The sequence below is a fragment of the Manacus candei genome, unplaced genomic scaffold (genome assembly GCF_025592945.1).
Source record: "Manacus candei isolate 608988 ecotype Guabito, Panama unplaced genomic scaffold, ASM2559294v1 h1tg000046l, whole genome shotgun sequence".
NCBI lineage: Eukaryota > Metazoa > Chordata > Aves > Passeriformes > Pipridae > Manacus > Manacus candei.
Window position 1 is genome coordinate 8,889,847 of NW_026138094.1, and position 23,989 is coordinate 8,913,835.

Genomic DNA, 23,989 nt, shown 5'->3' on the forward strand with positions numbered 1-23,989 from the left:
TGCATCCCAGATCAAGTCCCACCCCTGCCTGAGCAATGACCCCCAATTCTTAGTCACCTGCCCTAACCAGGAAGGAGAAAACAGCCCAAAAGATGCAAAGAAAAACCCAATTGGGGCAGAGCTGGCTCTGCCTAATTTCTACTCAGCCAGGCAGGCAGGGAGGAGGAATGGAGGCTGCAGCAGCCAGAGACTAGGAGATGGATTTCAAGCACAGAATAATGAAAGACAAGCAGAATGTACGCTCCTAAATCCTTCAAAAGCTGTTTCTCCTAGCACTGCATTGTGAGAGGGAGCTTAGTCAGGGAAGCTCAACCAAAAGCCAGGGTGGAGGGCAGAGGAGGGTCCTGGCCCAGTAAACAAGCTGTGCCTGATGCTAATTTGACCTTGCTAATGTGGAGTCAGTAGAACCTGGGTGGGGAAGAGGGAGGCAGAAGTAGCTGTCCAGGCAAGGCAGTCTGTTCTGGTCCATGAACCAGGCACCTCCTCCAAGGAGCTGATCAGATACCCATTTCTAGACCATCTTCTCCCTTGGTCAGCAGCAGGGCTTGGGAGAGGAGCAAGTTACTCGTCTTTGCCTGGGTTACCTCATCCCAGTCCTGCAGTGTGCTCTGTCCCCCCTCCCATCTTCATCTTTCATCAGCCAGAGCAGCCCTCCCCCCCAAAGCTGGCCGAGGTGGAGGGCACTGACAAGAGCCACATTCATCAGGGCACTGGCTCAGGCTCAAACCAAACAGGACGTGGGCTCTGAAGCCACAGGGAAGATGGGGCCTGTTTGGCCAGAGGCCACTGGGGTTAAATCTGTTTGCTCCAGCCCCAGCAGCATGGTGAGGCCATGCATGGCAAGTCCCAGCCTGAGGCTGTGCCAACCTTGTGCAAGAGGCCAGAGGGAGAGCAAAAGGCACCTCTTGGCTTCATTTGGCTCCTCATTGCATCTGGAGCCATCCCAAGGAAACCACGTGTGACAACTCTGCAACCATCAGGCCAGTGCAAACACAACAGCACAGCTTGCCTGGGAGTCAGAGCAATTGCAGCTTGTGAAAACAGGAAAAGGAAACAAAAAACAAACAACCCAACAAAACCATACAGACAGAAGCACCACACTGCTGCCTCTGGGACTTGGAAAGTGACAGATTTTGTGAGGTCCCTGTGGCTGCTCACCACTGCTGGGACAGATTGTCAGCCAGTAGCTTGCTTTGACAGGGAGACAGAACAGCACAGCAAATAGAGCAGGGAGCAGTGACTCTGACCAAGCCAGGAAGCAGGTTTAAAGCAGAACTAACAGCTAAATCTCAATGGCCAGTAAACTAGAGATGAAGCCCAAAGCAATTCCCACAAAGTAATTCCCATTACAGGGGAAGAGCAGCAACAGTGCTGTCCCAACCTTGCTGCCCCAAGGACTCACAAGTCCAAGCTACCCTCCACCTCTATCTCACTTGGTCTGTAGATAATGAACCACACATCAGTGAGCTCTTAAGTGTCAGGTGAGTAGTGCTTTTGTATACTCTGGGCTCAAAGGTGTCACTGTCCTGGCAGGAGGTGCTGTTGTCTTTTCTGCCAGCAGCTGAAAGGTTAGGAAATCCACTCCCTGTCAGGCAGGGTAAAATAACAGATGTTCTCCACTGGCAAAAATAACCCTTCTTCACTATTTTCAGGGCAGGCATGCAGTTTAAGCTGATGCTGTGCCCATTCTCCACCAGAATGGCAAAGACCCCCTCTTGTCCAGAAGACAAAAGGCAACTGGGAAAGGCTCAAGCAGCACTAGTGCTTGCATTATGTAATGCAAGGGAGAAAGGGGGAGAAGATAAAGTCACCCCTCCAGCCAGCTCCCCACACTGGGCCTCAGGGAAGACTGAGAGCCTCTGCCAACATATATAACTTCACACACAGTCAACTAGATGTAGCACTGACTTCAATAAGTCCTTTATTTTTAAATAAAGAAATCCCACCAAATCAAAGATAACAAAATTACATTTTGTTTTGCAGTGACTTCCATTTTACACCACACAAGAACAAAAATTAATGAAAAAAATCAAAGACATTGTTTTATATATATTTATATATAATTTTAAAGGTAAACATCAGCAGATATAGAAAAATTGCATTGCTAGTTGCAAATCATCTCCCCTGAAGCTCTCAGCTCCAGAGAATTTGACTCAGAACATGGCAGCAGGGAGGGTGTCTCAATATACAAGTTTCTTCAGGGCAGCATTTAGAGATGGTTGCAGAATATAATTTTGCCAAATTGAAAATGTTTTTGTAGTCAACTGCTCACCAAGAACATTAGAAGTCACTCTGCCTGTTCTAATACAGCTGCACAAGCAAAACAAGAGCACAGGTCTCCTCTTCCCAAGCTCTTCACACACCTCTTTGGCCTGGACATTTCAGAGAAAAGAGGTTATGCTTTCTCAAGAAGAACATCTAGTGATCTGTCACTAGGAATTATGGTCAAGCTGTCACATAACATGAGAAAATATGCTTCTTTGGAAAGCTGTTGACTTGGGCTAAGCAGTAGGGTTTGCTTGTATCAAATACAAGTGGGTTTTGTTTGGCTTTTTGTTTATTTTAATGACTTCCCAGTTGTCAGGAGCCATGAGAAGGGTCAACATCCCAGTAGAACTATAGTGGAGATCCTAGAAGAAAGTTCTGTGTCTCATCTCTAGTCATGAAAGAGCTTTGACTACAATGCAATGTCATTCAGACAAAAGCAAAAAGGCTTTGTGCCACCTTGTACAGATGTTCAGGAGAACCCTAAGAACCCTTCCACACCACGGCATGGAAAGCAGACAAAGTCCAGGCCTGTGTAAAGCCTACTCCCAGTGAGAAGAGGGGACAGTTATAGGGCTCCCCCATCTTGGGCTGGTGCTGCTTTGAGGCAGTCTAAGCTTGGAGAAAACTCAAAGTCCTCACACCAAGAAGGGCTCTTTGCTTTTCACCTAGAAAGCCATGAAGGAGACACTGCTTTTGAGTCACTGTGGCTCCAGGACTTTCCCAATGAACAGACCCACCTAAGGAATAAGGACACAAGGAGTATGGCTCAAGCCAGAAACAAGATGCTCTTTACAACAAATGACTCCTACATGCAGCAGAAGGCTCAAGCCTTCTCTGGTCTCACAAAAAAAAAAAAAAAAAAAAAAAATAAAAATTGAAGAGTTTCAATAAGCTCCAGACAAGCATAGTATTTCCAGGAAAAGTTGGAAGCAATCCAGGTGACTAAACTGTTTGGCAATTAAATCCTGAAGAAGTTACTCTCTGCTCTTTCTTTTCAGATGTAGTCACTTAATCTACCTCCAGCTATGCTGCTGGAGTGTTAATAGACACAAGAACTTTGGGATTGTAAGACAAACAAATCGCATACCAAGCAAAGCAAACCTTGCTTCTATGACTCAGTTCCAACTGCTAGAGGAGCAGAGAGCTGCAAATGATCCACTGCTTATATACATTGTTATTTTATGCCTTGAAATAGACTGTAGCTAATTGTAGGCTGCCCGCAAAGGTCTTTTAAGTCAGCACACACTTGTACAGTGTACACAAGGATGTGCCTTGATACCTAGTGTCTAAAAATTCATTTACCAAAAAGCAAAGCCCCAAAAGCTCCGACAGAGCTGTTACTGAAGTCTCTAGATATGCTGATGTGAAGGGAGGAGGAGAAAAAGGGCAAGGCACCACGTGTCAAAGGGCTGTGGGTCTAGGAACTTGTGGCAGACCCAGGACAGATGACACACAGAATAGCTTGGCTGAATTCAGTACTGGAGTTAATAGTTCCCAATATTTTTACTAAATGCCCTCCCTTTGTAACCTGTATCTTCACAAACAGGAACTGCAGAAAAACACTCAGGAAAAAGACCATAGGGAAGTTCAAGTGTTTGCCTTTACAGTGCAACTACAACACTGCCAGTCCCATCTGAAAACACCTCCCTTTAGAAGCTAACAAAGGTACCACTAAAAAGGTGGTTCAGTAAGAGCAAGCTTGAGCTTCTTACCTATCATGTTCAGATCTCTCCAGAAAAATGGCAAAGGTGATGGTTGGACCAGCCTAACCATCAAAGAATAATAATTCTGCAACCTGCTGACTGATTGAGAAGGTCTTTAGGGTTTATGTTCAAATGCTACTTACATCCAGTGATGGGAAAGGTGTGTATACCATGAGACTATCTGTGGAGGAACTCTCCTAATGCTTTTTCTAATCCCAGTTTGAAACTAAGCAGAGCACACGTCAGATTTGTCATGCTGTGATCTTGAACTGCTCTATCAGACCATACTGCAATGATCTACAGGTGCACACCACAGCAGCTTCATGTGTCTTGAAGAGAGATGAAAGACAACCTCACCTTTAAGACTGAAAAATTCAGACTGCACTTAAGTTTGTGTTCACTGGGCAAATGAAGACCACCTGCCCACATAACAAGACTAGTACGGCCTTATTTTGGGAAGTAAGAGTATTTCAGAGGAGGACTGGCCAAAGTCCCATGTGTCTAGGGGCACTGGCACCAGATATCAGTTGTCAGTCATTGCTGGTAGCAAGATTTAATAGACAATTTCAAGATCTTCAGATAATATGCACTGCAGCTTAATTTTCTCCTCTCCCAGTTCCCCAAGATTTGACTCTGCATGTATGACCACAAATCTTGCTTTGAAAGAAGCATCAAGTTGGCTGAGACAGAGAGAATAGGTTTTTTTCCACTGCTTCCACACACCGGCTTAATAAGCTGAACTTCAGGCTCCAGAAACCTTTGCATGAACAAGCCATGACAAAAGCTCTTCTTCCCCAAAGAGGCCAGAATCAGTCAAGTCACAAGCCATTTGAACAGTTTTAGATGCAAGTGCAAAAACAGGGCAAAGGAGCAAGACAGTGACCCATATTACTTCTTGAGAGTTTCAAGAAGTGCACAGCACTGGCACTTCTGAATTATGAGGGCTTGGATTGTGGGACAGGAAGAAGTATTCCTCAGAAAGACCCTCTAACTTGAAAGAAAAATCTGTTTCATTAGACAAAGTTACAGCTCCTGCTGCTTTGAGAACTGCCCAGTTGCTCACCTCATTTTAGGAGACTGAGACACCTAAATTTATACTGTATCTATTTGATGTGTACAAGTGTTGTTTGCACTCCACTTTGCTGAAGTGAGAAAATATTTAAGTCATAACCAATGAATATTGCATGAACACTACTTAAGCAAAAAACTGAAATGTCTTTTATGACATATTTTGGTGATGCAGTATGAACAAGAGGATAACACAGAGACAAGATATCCATCAGCTAAGAATATCCTTGCTAACTGATGCCCTAAAATAGTTCTTAAGGAACAGCCACAAGCATGGTCAAGTCTTGCTGTAGCTTTACTCGGTTTCATTTTTCTTTGAAGGAAAAAGGAAACCTGGATTTACTAACAAGGGGAATGTGCAGATATCCACAGTTCATTGTAACAGGCCAAGGTGTCTGGCCTAAGGCAAATGAAAGAAACTTCCTGATATGACAATGCACCTTTGCTACAATAGTTAATTATTGCTTTATTAAACCAAAAACCCACCTCTCCACCCTACTGAAGTTCAGGGACAGGGCAGTCCAGAAGGCTTGTTCCCCTGTATTATCAGACTGAAGTCCTGCTGCTTGTTTCACCCTTAAGTTATAAATTAAAGTGCCTGGAACACAGACCAAGGCTGAAGCAATAAAGTGCTGATGTGGGAATTGTGACAGGAAAAGAATTTCACTGACACTGTGATAAAGAAATCCTGAAGATGGATTAATGAAACTACAATATTGACAGAACAAACAGAAAAAAAGATTTTTTTTTTTTACCACAAAGTTTCAGTCTCCAGATTGTCTTGGGACAACTTTCCTTCCAGGAGATAGACTAGAGTCTTTAATAACCATCTTGGCACAGACCATAACAACCACTTGAAGGAAAAGCACAAGTGAGTAGGCATCTTTTCTGCAACCAGCTTTCACACCTCACTTTGCACATTAAAACTAGAAGGGGATATCTGAGTGTGGAAAAGAAATTCAAGTGAGACAGAGCCCAGTGTCTTACTGGAGCCAGTAATCCTATAGCATTATACAGCTATAGAAGTAGTCAGCCATGCAAAGATGTCATTTCAGTTGCACAGAGCTAGACACATCCTGCTCCCCATCAACTGTAAGGTAAGTCATGTCTGAAAACCATTGGATGCTCTGAAAGCTAAGGGGAAGAACTTTGATATTATTTGCCATGACATAAGGTGAATAAATCTAAAGAGATACATCCCACCCCCCTGCCAATTAATCCCTAAGAGTCCATAGTTCTCCATGAAATATTCTTTCAAACAAATCGATCTCATGGAGAAATCCTGCAGATTCTTGATCATGGGTTTCCATTTGGAAGCCAGAGCCAGCCCTGGGTCAAACAAAGAATCCAGTACTGAAAAGATGACTGCATTTAAAGAGAGGCAAAAATGACAAAGTGACTGGATCAGGTCCTGAAGTGAGAAAATGTCTACACATAGAAACATTAACTGGCATTACCAGGCTGCAGCTCTTCTCTACTTGGAGTCCCAGTATAAAGCCACCCCAAACCACAGACAGCTGAAGCATAGAAAATTGAATATTTTTAAAGTGATTCACTTGTGCAAGTGCATTCCTAGGAACTACAAGGTTTCCCTTGAGATGGTGCAAAGCTGAAACTCCACTTGCAGTCAAGCATCTATTTTTCCAAGCCACATTTTAGTGGCTTACAGACTGAACATTTACTGGCTTGTGGCTTGGTACAGGTATTTTTCCAGCACCAGAACAGGGGACAGAACCATAGTTACCTGGTCATTTATACTTAAACAAATGCTGCAGATCAACTTTCTGACCAGCAGGTGAAGAGATTTCGACATTTGAAACTTCTGTTATATTAAAGCAAGCAATCTTTAGCTCAGTAGCCCTGTAACAAGCCACAGTCAGCAACTTAATTCTTCAAGCAGAGGAGTAAGTTACAAACCCAAGTGACTATACACCCAAAAGTGCTCTGACCAGATGTTAACCTCTGCTTTAACTCCACTTCGGAAGAAAATATTGTGATCAAACCCCAGCCATAGGATATCAAGGAGAATGGAAACCTGAAGCAGCAGGTGAGGGAACAAGATGTTCCCAAAGGGGGAGATATATTGAAGTGATCCAGAGTCTTTGGGTCAATTACTCCTGGGCAGACATGGCCTGCTCTGCATCCGAGCAGTGAGGCTTTGTCTTCTCCCACTGGCAGATGGCATTGGCATACTGCACCACGAGCTTATCCATCCAGGTAAGAGGTTCTGGGAACAGTACAGACCCCTCAAAGAATCCCAGGTGGCCTCCATGAAGGGGCAGCACATGCATGACATTTTCTTTTTTCTCTGTAAAACAAAAGGAAACAAAGTTCCAGAAGGTTAACATCTTTGAGCTGAGAATGAAACCATCTTAAGTTGACAGCACAAGGCTGCCCAAGAAATGCTGCTGGCCAGGCCCTTACAGCAATAGCTGTATTGCTCTAAGAATGCACCATCTTTAACAAATGAACATCTTTAACTCACATCCACTGGAACTAGGACTGTTGCACCATGTCAAGCTGCACTAAACTCTGACAGTGTCTCAGCCATCTTGTTTCATAGATACTGAAAAAAACCCTGTGCTTGCTCCTGTGGATAGATTCTCTGCTCACAGCCTTCAACCAGGAAAAGAATGGAGCCTGCTTCCTTCCCTGCCCACCCACTATTTGTGTGATGAAGCAGCAGCAGCTCCCCCTTCTGAGCTAATACAGATAATTTTCCTTTTTCCTTGTCTGAAGATAGCTCAACTCCTTTCAAGGGAGAGATCTCAGTCCAGTGCCAAGTGACACAGCCATTCACACACTCTCCCTCTTCCATCATCAAAGGGGGGTGTTTATCTGTGCTTCTTCCAGATTGTCACTATTCTATTAAATCCCAGTGAGGAATGAAGACATAAGGAATCATTTTTTCCATCCAAGAATATAACCTGGATGTCACCTGCTGGCTATCAACACAAGCCAAAACAGCAGAGTGGACTAAAGTTCTTGCCTGCTCAAGGTTAGCCTTGCTAGTTCTAGCAACTGGTGATTTAAAGAGGCTTAGCACACCTCCCACAGCATTAGAGACATAGGGAGGAAGTCCAGATGCTTTGAGATGGTGAATCATGATGTGATAAGCAAGCTGCAGGTGCACAAATATGCACAGTTGGAGGAGACTGCTTCAGCATACCTGAAAGAGCTCTTGGAATCGATAGAAGACTCTCATGGACAAGAGGGTCATCAGCAGCATTAACCAACAGAAGAGGAACATAGATCTGTATCAAAAATATGGCATAAAAGGAAAAAAACAAAAGTAAGGGGTTCATATTTGAATGTCAATCTACCAACTGTAAAAGTATCTTCATTTAATTCAATTAAGACTACTTATTGCAGAGTTAATTTATTGTTTCCCCCCAGCTCAATTGTAAGAAAGAGGCCAGGGTGTATCAGAGCAAACACAGATCAAGTTCCCATTCTCAGAACCCAAATAGTTACACCCTTTTTTTCCTCTGCTTTGCACATCAGGCAGCTAGTGCCAGCTCTGTTATGGACACCTTGGTTGAAGTCCAGGAAACTCCCTTGGAACATCTCCATCCTTTGGTTCAGCAGAAAAAGGAAGAATTAATCCCAGTTCCACTTCTGCAAAACTCTGCTCTACTAAGCATCTGCCTGCCAGATAGTGTCCCAAGTCTCTTCCACAGCCATCTAGTAAACCTTTCTTCCTGGAAACTGCAGGCTCTATGCCACCACCCATTTCCCACCTTGTCATGATGCACTCAGAGCAGCTCAGCTGAACACACGGCCTTATCCAGATCACTTGGGTGCTACCACCTGCCAGAATTATGACCTGGTTAGAGCTCAGAGCATTTACCCCCAGTATTAGAGGTAGCAAGAACTGAAATCCCACTCCAATATACTGTGCCTGATTATTTCTGAAAATCCTCGCTAAGACAGCTGGGTCAGGTATCAACAACAGAAGCCACAGAGTATTTTCTCTCCAGTAGGAAAATGAATGTACAAGAGCAGTCTATTGCAAGAGTTTACCGTGTGCAAGTACTGCAGGCAACTTTCCTTTTCATAGTATTCCTTCAGTGAGCTGTAGCCATGGAACTTCCTGAAATAGAGCAGATTGTCATTGCAATCATCTGCTTCTAGTACCCATGTGACTGTTACTTTCAAGTGAGGACATATACGCAGAAACAGGAATGATGCCTCAATTTTCAAAGAATTTAATACCCAGTGTCTTTGCAAAACCCACCTTTGGCATTACATGCCTTTATGCTTTCTGTGCTTACTCAGACATTGTGAGAGCATGGGCAAGTTAAAAATACAAGTTGAAAACTAGCAGGCTTCAGGGCATTTCTTTTATAGTATCCCACTTCACTTAACTGTACATGTAGAAGAAAGAAAAAGTTATGATCTTGTTCATCTTTTCCTGAAAGCCTTTTCAAATACAACCTCACCACAGCTTATGAAGCTCAAACATACTTGATAAGCCCCTCAGAATTCAGTAAACCTATACTCAAGTGCCTTGTTTTTATCTAAGAGACAACATAGCTGGTATGTTGGGCCAAACAAGTAGGGAGATTTTCCTCTCAGGGAATAGTTTTTTTTTTTTAATAAGCAGCCAACAATACTCCAAATTTGCCAGAAGTGTTATAGCTGAGACCTATATATAAGTTTACAGCTTCATTTTGCAAAGGTGCATTGCCTGACACAGAACATGCTGTGGTATGGACACTGCCACTTAAGGTGCTGTGGTGTTGTTAAGGACACAGGCAATAACAGGCTACTGCTTAATAAAGCAGAGAACTTAATTTAGGTGTTAGTATGACAACTAAGTTGTATTATTTCAACTAACCCTCATAGGTATTGAGAAAGCAGCAGTGTTTTTTGGGGAGAAGGTTCTTCACAAGATTCAAAGAGAGCTAAGGAAATCCATGAGCTGTTCTGAGATGCTTTTCACATTCCACTGTTTTTTGGTTGTTTTTTTTTTTTTTGTTTGTTTGTTGCTAGAGCTCACCAGCAGAGCAGGTTATTCCTACATTTTAAAGGCTGCAGGTTCAGGTGTTACTGATAAACACCTCCTCGATTATTTTAAAGAAGCTGTGACTGTCAATAGTAAGGTTTTTCCTGCTAAGTTTTCTTCAGAGTGGAGGTAAGTAAGAATTTGAAGTTGAGCTCACTGTATATCAGCAGATTCCTACAGGCACAGCAAGGGGCATGCAAGAGCAACACTGGGAAGAGTAGGTACTTTCAGAATTCTATAGAGGAGCAGAGAATTGTCCCTCATACCTCATCACATTATCATCAATCTGCATCAGGGATGTTGCTGTATAGAGCTTGCTCAGATCAGCATCTGACAGGCTTTGTGGCTTCTTCATGTTATCTCCAAAAAGAACTTGCCTGAAAGAGTAACATCAAGAATTACATCCACACAACAAAAGGGCAGCAGGACCTGTTTCAGGGACAAGTGAGTCTGCCAAATCTGACAAGACTAGAAGTGGGCTACATATACATGAGGTTTTCTTGGGAACTAGAACAGAATATTTGTCCACTTCCCCCTGCAGCATGACATAACAGAAACCCTAGCAGCTTCCTCAGAGAAAAATGTTGTCCTGATAAACTGAAAAACTGCATGATGGGGCCTCTAAAAACAATCTTCCCAGAACAGAGAGTACTAAAGGTATTTGCAATAGAGGCTGCATATTAGAGGGAGGGTTCTTTGGCTTCAGACCAATCCTGTGTGTGGTTTGGGTGAGAGCATGAGCAGTCCTGGGCACAGCATCTCCTCCACCATCTGGCCCTAAAGCCCCCCAGCACAGACATCAGCCTAGCTCACACAACAGAAATTACTTGAGGCATTACCTTAGCAGAAAGCTATTTACTATGGACACTTGTCATAACTAATTATTGCCCCCAGGAGAGAATGTTTCTTTACCAGAACAAACTTCTCCCCGAACAAACAGAAGAAAAAAAAAGACACAAGTTGGAAAGGGATTTTTATTCCCTTTCAGAGGCAGCTGCAGGGCAGAGCTAGGTTTGATTTGGTGGAGCTGCCTAAGAGCACAAGTGATTATGGAAAAAGTTTACTTAACATACTTGCCTTCAAGCCAGCACTGGCTTTTTCTGGGTTACAAATTTAAGTACCTTTTAATGGGAGCTTACCTAACTTCAGATGTTAAATTTGGTCAAGTTGTCTAAATATTTGTAAATCTGGAATGAATTATGTGGATCATCCTACATCAGCTGCCCTAACTTCTACAAGTGTTTCATACTGCACAAGAGCGTAAACAAAGAACCAAAAGTTTGAAGTAACACATGCTCTTAATTCAGTGGATCTTAGATATTCCTCTCCTTTTCTCTCCAGTCAGGCACGGATGAGGTACTTTCTTGCCCTAGAAAGTACCATCCAGAGAACTTTTAGTGAGAGAAAACAACAACATTGAGTATGTCATCTGTTTAGTACGTCATCTGTTTAGTACACACATTCCTTTGTTATGTGAGAGACACGGATCGCAACAGCAGCACTTGCACTCCAGGAACAGCAACAGTAAGTATTTTGCTGGCTACAGGCTTTTTCTAGAGGAACAGCTAGAAGCCAGAGCTACAGGTTTGACTATTTGCTTATTTGATAAGCAGCAGCTCCATACAGTAGATCTTGAAGATTAGTCCTACCTCAGGTAGGTGGCAGAACAAGAGGCTCCTTGAATAGGGAATTCTTTGGCTAGAAGTGAAACAGATGCAGAATACTCGACTTTGAAGTCTAATTGCAATGTTCTCCTGTGCATGTCTTGTTTATTCATTGAGTAAGCTTTCAGAGAAGACAGAAGGACAACAAAGCCTTTCTTTCAACAAGAGGACCAAAGCTTATTTGTATGTTTTACAGTACACTAATGAGGTTGACACAGGCTCCCCTTCTCTGTTGGTTCATCTAAAGACCAATCAAAGAACTTCCAGGAGTCCTGTTTTAAAGGACCAGGAAGATAAATCCAGTATAGCAATTGACCCAATCAATACCATCAGTGTAAGTGATGCACTGCAGTACCTGTGAGAAAGGATGATCTTTTTCATGTTGTCTGCCATGAGGAAGTTATAAAACCTTCTACAATGATCCCACTGCATGAAGGTTTCCTGTGCCCTAGAAAAAAAACACAGTGCAGAACAAACAAAGCTGTTAATGGAGATCTCGAAAGATCAGATTAATACACTGTTAACATCTCATGGCAGCTTCGAGGCTATGTAAACAAACCTCCAGGCCTCCCCCGCCACAGCTTAACCTTTTCCAGGAAACGACTTCCACTTTGATGAAGTTTGTTACTATCAGAAAACAGATCTGCAGTCTCATCTTGCACAACAAAATTAGAAGTTTTGATAAGAGCATTTAAGAGCCATCAATCAAGATCCAAAACACTGACAAAGTATCCCTTTGCAGAAGTTGAATGTAATTTACATTATGGCACTACCAAGGAAAGGGCCAAAACCCATTGCTGAACAGCGTTGCCTATTGTGCATATAGCTCTGCAGAGGAAATAATTTGTGCAGATGTTTCCAATATGTACAGACACAGCTTCATTGGCAGGAACTGTAAGAATAAATACTAGTTGCAGCTGCAAGTATCATCTGAATTGTCTTTACCTTTTCTCAAAGCAGAATAGCACTTCACAGCTTATCTGTTGTTAAAACAGAATTAAAGCCATCCACAGTTCTGTGAGCTCTGCCAGATACCAGCACTCCTTTGCTATGCAGGGTCATGGGCAGGTTAGAGCTTTAGTCTTTGCAGGGTTTGCTGTTACTGAGGAAACACACTATCATTTACCCAGCGACTGAAGAATGCTGGGAGCAGTTTCAGCTACTGAAGCACTTTACCACTTAAACATTAACATACTATAAGAACTGCAGCAGATTTAGCATGACCTCCCAAGCCATAACCAGCAAATCCCCTACCAGAGTAAGAGCAAGCTGTTCTCTTGTAGTTAGCAATGCCTGAGCACAGAATTTCTTTAAAAAAAAAAAAACAAACCAACAAACAGACCACCAAACCTTCCAAAATCTTTTTGTTTAGCCAGATTATACCTACCACATTTATGCCAGGGCAGGGGAATGAAGGAAGATAGGACAATGCGCATTTCTTTCCTCACAAAAGATTTTCCAAACCTACTAAGTTATTACAAGATGTTTGATGTTAAAGCTACTACATTTCCCTGCAGTGTACAGCAGTGCTCCCAACATGAAGAGCTTGTAAGCATTGGAAAAAAGAAAAACAAAAAAAAAAAAACACCACAGGCAGCTTCCCATATTTTGAGGACTGCCCAGGTTTTAAAGCTGAGGTCTCTCCCCACAGCCTGTAGCTATGGAGATGATGCATTCCACAAGATCAAGAAGCAGAATCAAGCCTGTGCAGGCAGAGATTAAGGAATAAGGAGACCTGTCCCTGTTTAGCCTCAGGGAACACATTCCCCAGATTCTGTTAATTCATTAAACTAAGAGTCTCATTCTTCTGGCAAATCCTAGTATTGCTCTTGCTCTGGAAATGCTTTCTTTCCTATTTGAGATCCCTTGCTCACCACCATTTTTTTCTTTCACTTCCTAAAGTTATTTGGGGGATAAAGGCTGGACAAATCAATATTAAAAAATGGAATTGTAAACTAACTAGTCACATCTATCAGGGTATTCCACTTCCATGTAGCCCAGAAGGCTGAAGCCAGCTATTTTAATCTACCTGACCAAGCCTAGGAAGGCTAAGGCTTTAACCACTTACATGGAGGTGCTTTGTACCTCCTATCCTCCCACTTCTATAACCAGGGCACAAGGCCTTCTCTCTCCTGTCTTTCGCTCAGTAGATGTTGCTTTCCCCTAATTCTTCAGCTAATTAGCATTTAAAGCAGCAGCAGATATTAGGTAGGGAGACAAGACCTGAAAAGACTTCCTGCTGGCTAACCAGTAATAGAGAGCAGATGTTTTGTGACAGGAGGTTTGCTAGGAAGTGTTTACCCAGTAGGTGGAGGCAAGAGCTCAGTAATCCACACAACCCACCCAACACTTGCATTAAACTCAGGGAAAAAAAAAAAGCCAGTTGTTTTTCCACACAAATATCCAAGTGGAGTATTGTTAATCAGGTTGTCATTGCCCTGTAAGCATCACAGCATTACTCTAAACATAATTTTGGAGACCAGAAATACAGTATTGCGTAATTGAACAAGATGAAGCAAGTGGACTTCAGCCAGATGTTATTCCTGCAAACCCTGTCTGATGGCTGCAATTAAGGAGCTGGCTTCAAAAGGATGTTGTGTACTCTATGCCAGAACCCCAGGACAGCTAAGAACATTTTACTTGAAACAAAGCAGAACAGCTGTTCCTGCAGCATCTGTTCAGATTTTAAGGGTGTGAACTAGCAGGAGATTATATATATTTTAGCAGTATCACATCGGACCTCAAAAGGGACTAGGTATGCTGGAATATTACATGTATATTAAACTTATACTCTCATCTTAATGTTTCCAGAAAAGTTTTTTATTTTTACCTCTAAGAGCCTAATTCATAAAAGGCATCTTCAGACTGCTGAACATCAAACTGGTCCCTATACAGGCAGAGCATCAGCAGCATCGAGAGTTCCAGCTACCCTGACTGGGCTGTGAGGCCAAATTCCATAGCAAGCTCCTCACAGCTCTGCCATAGTTTTCACCATTTTTATCAGTCCTAAGTATCATGAACCAAGTACCTGAGCCTCAACAGCCCCTCTTGCCTTGTAAATAACCTTGTGGCTCAAAAACTGCAGTTAAATTACTGTAAAGTCAGATACATCTTAGTAGTTGTCCAAGTGTACAGAAAGTAAAAACTGAAAACAGCTGCTTAGCCAGTTACACTGGCTTCATTAACTGTGCACACATGGAGTAAAAAAGCACATTAGTTGAGGCACCAGTTTTCAAGCAGCAGCACTGTGCCTGGACCCTCCATCAGTACAGGCAAGTGGAGCCACCATAGCTCCTGAAGTGCCACAGCCTTGGCTTCCATGGTGGGGGAGACATGTTAAAATTTTCAGCAGACTCCAGGGCTATAAAAGCCTTCTCCTCCCCAACTTCCCACTTCTAGAACAGCTGCAAGTGCCCCTCCATCTCATCAGCCCACAGCACTGTTTCAGTGACACACACTAAGAGGGCAGCATGGACTGACAGTCTATGTGCTGTGTCTCTTTCCAGTCTCCCCGGGTAAAAGCCTCCAGATGGAACTAAACACTGAAGGCAAACAAGCTATTAGGAACCACGGGATACTTTTCAGAGTGATGAGACAGTGTAAACTATTGCTTGCAAACCTGGCATCAGCTCAGCAGCTGGTCACACTGCCCAGCCTGCCTGGTTAATTACACCAGGACTGCACGGGGGATGCCTCCTCTAGGGACACTGTAGCAATGAGACAGCATCACAAGCACAGCCCAGAAGCTGTCAGCATGTACCTGGCCAGGTACAGAAAACCTGTTTGCATTGCTGACAAGAAGCTTAAGTCTTTCCAATCAACAAAGCTTTAGCTGCTCCTTCAGGAGGGTGGCATCCTGCACACTGCAGTCTGTCATGCCAGGTCAATACAAGAGAAACAACTGTCTTCACTTTGCCCTTCCACATGTACCCTGCCAAGGATCTGCCCCCACCTGCACTCCCAGAAGAGACCAGGATGGAGAAGCCTCCAGACCCACCTCAGTGCACTGTACCCCTGGCACACGCTGACACAGCACAGGACTCTCTCCTGGTTGGCCTGGCTCTCTCCCAGGTATTTGCACACTATGTTTCCACCCAGGCTGAAGCCCACGACAACCAGCTGGGTCTGAGGGTAGGTCTTCTTGATGTAATTCACCATGGCACCAAATTCCCAGGTGCAACCTAAAAAAAAAAAAAAAAAGGACAAAGTTAAAGAGTCATCTTCTTACATACTTAAATTCCCGCTTGAAGCTTCAGTTGCGTGCTTTGAGTTCAGCTTCTTACCCTTTCTGACTTTTCAATAGCCTTAAGGTTTTAAGAGCTCTGATTCACACATGTGTTCATACATCTGTTAAAGTCCTGGGGAGCTTAGCTCATGCTCAGTTCTGAGAGAGTGCCAAAGTAAGATGAAATTTATGCACTTAAAAATCACGGAAACAGCTGATGTGACAATTGAAACTCTTCTAAAACAGCCTAAAATGCAGAGTCCAGCAACTCCAGGCTTGACATTACAATGGAAGAGTACCACACCTCATTACCTTCCTGAGGCAGTTTACCACTTCTGAAGTGGGCTGTGTGGAAAGCAGTTGCCTCCTTTGCTTTTCACGAGACTGTCACGGGTCCCCAAATCCCTACTGATGTGGGAAGGGGATGTGGTTTTTCAGGAAGAGCTCTCAGCAGACTCCTGCAGAGCCTGATTAAGCAGGATTCCCTCTGGAATCAGGGGGAAGGGTTTCAGCAGAGACAGACAGCCCTTTGCTACCACCAAAGAAGTAAAGATACTGCAGCTTTCTAAAGGACACATGGGTATCCTCACATCAAGGGAAGAGTCAGGTGTCTCTATATAGATCTATTCTGCTCTCAGCAAGCACCCATTTGGATCCCACAGGCTACTGGGACCAAGGGGTCCAGTTTCTGGCATCCTCCAATTGTTTGACAGACTTGAAGGCCTCCATACCTGCAACATTTGAGTACTTTCAGCTATTTCTCCTGCCTTTGAGTATGAGAAAAGGAAACAGAGAAGCTGCTAAACTGATGGCATTAGTACACTGGTATCAACTATCTATGCACATTGTTAACTTCCTCATTGGATTAAGACTGCAAACCACAGAAGGCATCACATGAATAACAGAAATAAAACTGCAGATGTTTCTTGCTGTTTAGAGTCAGAAATTCAGCTCTACCCTGTGGAATTTGTCCAGGATAAATTCTGAGAGTTGGGATTCTACCCTGTACCAACCCAGCTGTAGCATCCTAGACATCACTCTGGCTTTATCTACCTCTAGAGTAGACTCTGAACATCAGGGTTTGTATTTGTTTCAGTGGAACAGCAAGCTCCTGGCTGAGCAATCTAGCAGGGCTTGGGCACTCCCTTGTGAACAGTCTTAATGAGCAATTTTCCTCAAGACAACAAAAGCTGCCTTGCTCTGGTTTCCTCTGGAAGAAGCCAGAAGTCAAAACACTTTAGTGGTTGACCTTCATGATTTCAGGGCAGCTCAGAAATCCAAAGCTAGAATAGCAACAGGTCAAGCTTGATGTAGTGGCTGGGATTCAGTGAATCCCAAATTTAGGCTGGAGGATTCAGCGAATCCCATATTTAGGCTACTTGCTCCTCAACAAATATGTCTGGAATACAGCAAAGCTAGAAGGACACTGTGTTATTTGGGTTGGAGGCAGAGTAAAGCCTGCTCTTTACTTAACAAGCAACTCTGCCAAGTGATTTACTCCGTTACTCAAAGGAAGTGCTATGCATTCCTTGCCTTTTCCAAGGTTATAAAAGACTCAGACAGGTATGCCTCAACAGATGCACTAGAGAGTAACTCCCTAAGGCCTAAAGCAAGCTCTCAACTTTTGTCAAAAAAAGCAGATGCTTTAATGAGGACAAGCTTAGTTTTGAAGACATGGTAGGCTTGCAGCCACTAACAGCCTAGGGCCTCAGTACAAATGAAGGTACTTCATATTCCTGAAGTGAATTTTCCAAAGAGGAGTAGATTTAATAACTCTAAAACAAGCAACAAAGCATTACAGCCTATTTGCCTGCCAGACTCAGAATCTCAAAGCACAATATTTCTATTTTGGCAATTTAACCACTCGAGATAACTATTCTAACTGTTAATCCAAACTCTAAGCAGTATCTGTCGCAGTCATCTTAAAACCTAGCACAAGTCTGGTAAACCCACAATTGACTCCTGACAGTGTTCCTATATATATTTACAGTAAAGAGGGACACAAAGGCTCAGGAGAGCTCAGGAACAAGCAGACTAGGTCACAGGCAAAAAGGCCACATTCTACAAAGATCCCATGACTCATTAATAGGGCAGTTGAGACTAGCTGGAGTCACCCTTAACGCTGTTCCAAATCCTTTACTTCTTCTCATTGCTAGCTCAAGGAAGACATCTCACTCAAGGTGAGAGCCCAAAATCACGGCAGTTAAGCACTACCACTTCTGTAGCTTTGCTGTCATACTCTAGAACTGTTGCTGTTTCTTTGCACTGTGTTACAGGCAGGGCTAATCCTCCTAGGATAGAAACGTATTTTCTGGATGAAGTGGTACAAACTCCTCTCGGGTCACATTTTACAAAGCCTCAGAAGTAGCGTTTATCCTTTAGAGACAGATTTGTTTCACATTCCACTAAACCGGCAATTTCAGCATCTCTAAAATCATTTGAGCAGGCTTGTGGTAGACCTACGAGGAGTTCTTTTCCAGAAGTTTTCAAAAACATGCCTCCTTGATTAAAACATGTGTAAGAGCTGGCAGAAGAGCCAAGAAAAAGTGAATTCAGTATTATTAGCCTCTTCTCCTCCTCCTCCTCCCATGTAAGCTCAGTTTAGTTCCTAGGAAACAGTAAGAAACTATTACCCTCATTTGGGTGCAGCAGTTGTGTTATCCTGAAGGAGGCTGATCAATGCCTAGAAATTCCATAAGCTTGAAAATAAGTGCCCCAGGTGCCATGAAATACCTACCGTATGTGAACATTCGTGGAGAAGTGAGCTCGATGTTTGGTAAGGCTCCCAGGTGGTTCAGGACAGCACATCTGTACCCATTTTTTTGGGCATAGTCGACAAAGGTGCGGATATACTGCTTCTCACTGTGGTTGGCAATCCCCGGGCAGATCACCATCGTGACATCCTCTGTGCACAGAGACAGGGGAGGAAGTTAAGTAAATGTCAGTTCATGCAAATGAAGAGGCTCAGAAGGTTTCCATTCCGGATCCGTGGGAAACCATCTACCACAAGCAAGCTAAAATTCCTACTAGTCTGCCAAAAATCCTGTGCAGGACAGGAGACCAGCAGCTCCAGCACTGCAGATGTGAAAAAGCAATTCATGTTGTGGGAGATGAACAGCTTTTAACTTCAGGGAAAGCTGTGCAAACAGTTCTACAGACACTGCCTAGAGACCAAGAGTATATTCTTCCCTTTGATGGACATTTTTGACATTACACATGTTCTGCCTTCTGACAGCCTGCTGTGACTGCGCTGTGTGTGGAAGCTGTGGAGCCCAGTGCTCATTCATGCACCAAGTAGACTGGTTATGCTATTTTCCCCTCATTTCCCGTCCAGAGCTGGGTGTAATACAGATCTTTGAAATGAAGCTTTGCTAAGCACAGACATGCTGATCAGCTGACATTAACCATCATCTACTTTGTGGCTAATCTAATGATATTTGATCTGCTGACACTGCTCACTACTTTAACAAGATATCATTTCATCAATGAAGAAAGTAATTGTTGTAATTCAAGTAACCACAGTAAATTACATTCAGGATTAGCATATGCTCTTCAAATTAGCTATCACTCTCATGTGCAAAGCTCCAACATTACCAGCTCTAGCCACTGAATTTTTGCCTCATTAGAGAAGCATTGTTCAGATTCTCTTCAGCTACAAAGATAACAGTAACTGTTCTAGTGCACATTGTACCACGAGGATCTCAACACTGACAATTAAAAAAAGAAATCTGCTTTTTCTGAAGGCCAAATGGGAGTCATGGGCTCTATCTTCATCCGTCTCCCAGAGCACAGAATCAAGGTTAGCAGCCAGCAGCTGTTTGACTGACCTCCAATGCAGTGCTCAGACCGTGGCTCAAAGAGATCAAATGTGGCTGTTGCTCCATCTGGCATCGTGAGGTACTTGCGAAGTCCATATGGATGTGGTGATCTCACTCTCCCCATTTTCCCATAAAGGGCAGTCTGGATGTGTCCACTCTTTCCCCAGATCAGCGGTGGAATGTACCTGAAAGGCAGTAATTTAATTGCTTACCCTTGCTGTGTTAATGATCCTTTAAGAACAGATAAGCACTCCCATAACAAATCTCTCACCAGTTACCAAATATAGTAACAGATATGGAATTGTTTTTGCTATGACTGAACTGGCAGCAGTGACCTTTGCAGCCTTACACAAAAGGAGAGACCAAAATACTCTCAAAGCTAAAAAAACAGCATCGATAGCAGCAGCAGCAGCCAAAACCCTGACATTCCTCTAGATTGAGATGTTAGAGGCACAAATGCTCCTCAATAAATACAGAGGCCTTGTGCCTCGGTGAGACTGGGACTCCATGTTGCCAGCCAACCAAAGTGACCTCTAGAACTGTAAAGTGTTGTAAATCTGTTTTAATTGAAACACTGAAGCCTTCTGGGTTGAGCCACATGACCTTGTGTAAGCACTTACCCGTACAAGCTAGTAGCAGAAATGACAGGATCCACAGCAAGTTTTAGAAAACTGAAAGACTTGCTGGTTGGGACCATTTTACACAGAACTGCTTTACTAAGTTAAGCAAAGAGCACGGGACAGGTTGATTTTGCCTCTCAGAATTAGGTAAATTTGGGACAATTTTAAGAGACCCATTCAGAACTGGCCAAGCTTTGCTGAATTATAAATCCCTCTCAATCAGAGGAGTGAGTCTACCAACTATTTTTGTTCATCAAGGGTATATTAAAGCTAGGTGACAAAGCAGATTGTCTTTTCCTGGCTTACTGGCCCTCAAAACAGATATGTGAGAAACATAGCTATGTGCTGGAAAGCATTGAAGGCTTAGTTATCAGGTTTTTTTTAGTACAAGCAGAGCTGCAAGTGGTGTAACAGGAAACATACTGTGCCCTACACCACCACCATGTGGGAAAGTCACCTGGCCACTCAGCAAAGGAGACTGAGCTGATGCCTTGAAAAAGACAGTTCTATCAGCTCTGAACAGGAAAGCATTTATTGTTTAGAACAGCAGTCCCAGGGGACATGCTTCCAATCAAGAAACTGTGGTCTCTGCTACACGGAACAGGGTATCCAGAAGAAGCTTTAGAGCTGCTGACACCACCCTGGATCCTGAGAGATTAGCAACTCCCTCCCTGTTGTGTTTAGGGCTTCCTCTGGTTATTCCCTTTGAATTCTTGAGACCACATGAAGCAGAGATCATGTTCTTCCCTGTTCACAGAAAACTAGCATCTCAGGACTCAAATTTACTACTTAAGCCCATAATCCACAATGTGACTGAAACCTTACCTCTGTGCTCTGACACTACCTACTCACACAGCTGGACCTTCCCCATGCCAGCTCCTATGTGTCATATCCGCAACTCCCTCTTCCCCCGCACACTCCTTAAAAAGACTTCCTACAAAATAAGAACTATTTAGGCTTGTTTAGCAAGATAAGAGTAGCAGTATGCTCCTTCTCCCTGCTCTCTTCCCTCATCTATGAGGGAGACTTCTTACAGTCAAAGCAACACAGCAGTTCACTGTAGTTTTGCTCAAATTTTTGCAAGTGCACTTCCCAAAGAAACCCAAATTAGATTCCTGTAGAAGCAGCTGCCACTTCAATAAAGGTGAGCATCAGCTGGCAGCTTTTGCAGCAACCTCGTAAATTGGCCCTCAGTGCATCTTGGATTTGATCACTCAACTATAAAGCTTTTCAAAGGATCCATACAAGGCCAATAGCACTACCCCTCTTCTGTCAGCCCAGCACCTCTGCACTGGGTCTTGCCAGGTACCACGTGCAGCTGTGCAGATTCCTAATGATAGGGACTGTACAAGCTCATCCTCTGAAATAGCTGGTAGAGGTAGAAAGTCAGTGGATCCATTCTCACGATTCAGAGTAGACATCCATTGGAATAATGCAGTCAAACTGAGCCAGACTGCACAAGAACCACAGATGGTTCTGCTCGAGTCACAAACAGCTCAGTGAAGAGGCTCTGAACACAACTATTATGCCAGATACACTGGCAGAGACACTGCTCTTCTAACATCAGGAAAAACAGTGGCTTCACCCCAGTCATTCCCTTTACCACCAGTTCAGGTCAGCAGCCATACTCCACACTACACTGTGCTTGACTGCAGTTGTATTTTTTTCCCCACAGACATCCTTTACAGATGGGGTTTGCTGGCAGCTTTTGAGGGGAGCTGACAAATACAACCTATAATAAGAATTTGTAGCTCTTCTAGAAGAGACTCAGATGTCAACATTGTTTTATGGTTTCCAATTTTGGGTTAAGCATATGCATTGGAAAGTTTTGGCAATTCTGCTTCCATACAGTGCTTTTCAAATCAACATTTATCTCAAAATCTTACCCCATGATGCTAACAGGGAAGCAATACCTTCAGCTACAGCAGCTAAGCTATACAGCTGTCACTGATTACTGCTACCATCTTGATAGAAAAAGAAATATAAGCCAAAAATCAAGGATCTCTGCCAGCAAAAAACCTTTCCTCATGTTTAATCTACAGTTCAGTTTCCAGCTATAGGTTACAGTCATCCATTGGAAGAGATGCAGCAGCAGATACCACAGGGTGTTCCTAGAGAGGAAATTAGAAGAGTCTTCAAAGACTCACCACTACTGCCAGAGTTTAAGACAAAAGGCTTCAAGCATACTACTTACCAGTCTGCCTCCACAGATGGTTCCTCTTGGGAAAGAGACCCCCAAACCTGATTTTGAATAACCCATCTGCAATAACTCAAACCTTTATGCTACTTTTACGGGCAAACAGCACATGCAGTTTCATTGATACATTCTTCATTTAAGGCAGGAATCCCTGTGAGTATCCATAGTGGACAAATGATACCTACAGTCTCCACATCTTCCTCAAAGCTTAAACTCTGTGAAGCCCTATGGACAAGGGAACACTCACTGTTGCTCCTTTCAGAATGAACAAGTGTTTGAGCATCCTATGGACCAAGTCAAATGTTGGCTTATCTTTTATTATGCTAACTCCAGTCAGCTGCTTAAGCATCACACTGCCTGCAGCAAAGATGCCTTGTGTTAGTCATTCTGCATGAAAATACACACTCAAATATTTAAAGGTCAAGACTCAGCATGAGTAATGTGCATAGTACTCTGATGCAGTTTTGTTACTCCTATTTAGTAATACTTAAGTATGTTTTAAAGTGTATTTCTACAGTTTGCACTTTATTTTAAAGCAGTTAAAGCTCTGAAATACATCCAAACATTCTCGAGCAGTAGCTGATCTCACCAATAGTTTTGTTTAGGTCCATCAACCTTTAAGGGACAGGCTTGTTGTGAGGCAAAACACATCAGTTAAGTATCCAGGCTCCAGGAGACTGAACAGCAGGGAGATTGAACAGGGAGGGGGAAAGAAGTTGCCTAGATCGTACAGATCTTGCATTATCAGAGAAAAACTAAGACTGATTAAAATTTACCTTACCAGATTGATGCAAAAACAAGCAGCTATTAAAAAAATATTACTTTTGTTTACCAAGACAAGATGCCAATCTAACTACTGCAAAACCTACTAAATGTTTGACAGTGATTCCTCTCTATCACTGAATTCAGGTAAAGTCTGCCCTCAATTAAAGACAAGATCCTTATAATCTATAGCACAATCAGACATATGGTCTGTCTATCACACTCTCTGTTGACCCTCCATTTTAGGAATGGATAAATCTATTTCTGAAGTCTTCCTATAAGTGACTTCCATGCCTTTCAGTGAGATGAAGTCTACAAGAACTTCCAAGACCAAGTACTGAGTCTGATAGTGCAAGACTGTACAGGATTGAGGGATTGGACATCTTTTTATACAGGGCTGTGTGGACTTTCAGCTTGCATTTACTAAAATCATTCAAAGAGGAAAGCACAGAAAGAACTCTTCAGCCATGAAGGTGCACAATACCACACTGGTGAGGGAAAAGATTCACCAGGAATTGTGCAAAAGCCTTCACCCCTCTGAAAGATAAAATTTATTTAAGCCTATTATGTGAGAAACAGTTCCAAAGACATTCCCATATTCAACCCAGCTGAAAAAACCCAGTGCTGTTAGCAATAGCTAGCACAGACTGTTCTGT

General features: G+C 43.1%; 1 protein-coding gene across 1 annotated transcript in view; it reads right to left on the reverse strand.

Moving 5' to 3' along the window:
* Nucleotides 1-1,896: 1,896 nt before the first annotated feature.
* Nucleotides 1,897-23,989, reverse strand: part of ABHD2 (abhydrolase domain containing 2, acylglycerol lipase) — a 38,579-nt gene continuing 16,486 nt past the window's right edge. Inside the window, exons 4-11 of the mRNA XM_051796348.1 lie at nucleotides 19,764-19,939; nucleotides 18,674-18,841; nucleotides 15,709-15,892; nucleotides 12,067-12,159; nucleotides 10,314-10,424; nucleotides 9,063-9,132; nucleotides 8,209-8,293; nucleotides 1,897-7,347 (exon numbers count right to left, since the gene is read on the reverse strand). Of these exons, the coding sequence (XP_051652308.1) occupies nucleotides 7,151-7,347; nucleotides 8,209-8,293; nucleotides 9,063-9,132; nucleotides 10,314-10,424; nucleotides 12,067-12,159; nucleotides 15,709-15,892; nucleotides 18,674-18,841; nucleotides 19,764-19,939 (1,084 nt within the window). The 3' untranslated portion in view covers nucleotides 1,897-7,150. The remainder of the gene's footprint in view (nucleotides 7,348-8,208; nucleotides 8,294-9,062; nucleotides 9,133-10,313; nucleotides 10,425-12,066; nucleotides 12,160-15,708; nucleotides 15,893-18,673; nucleotides 18,842-19,763; nucleotides 19,940-23,989) is intronic.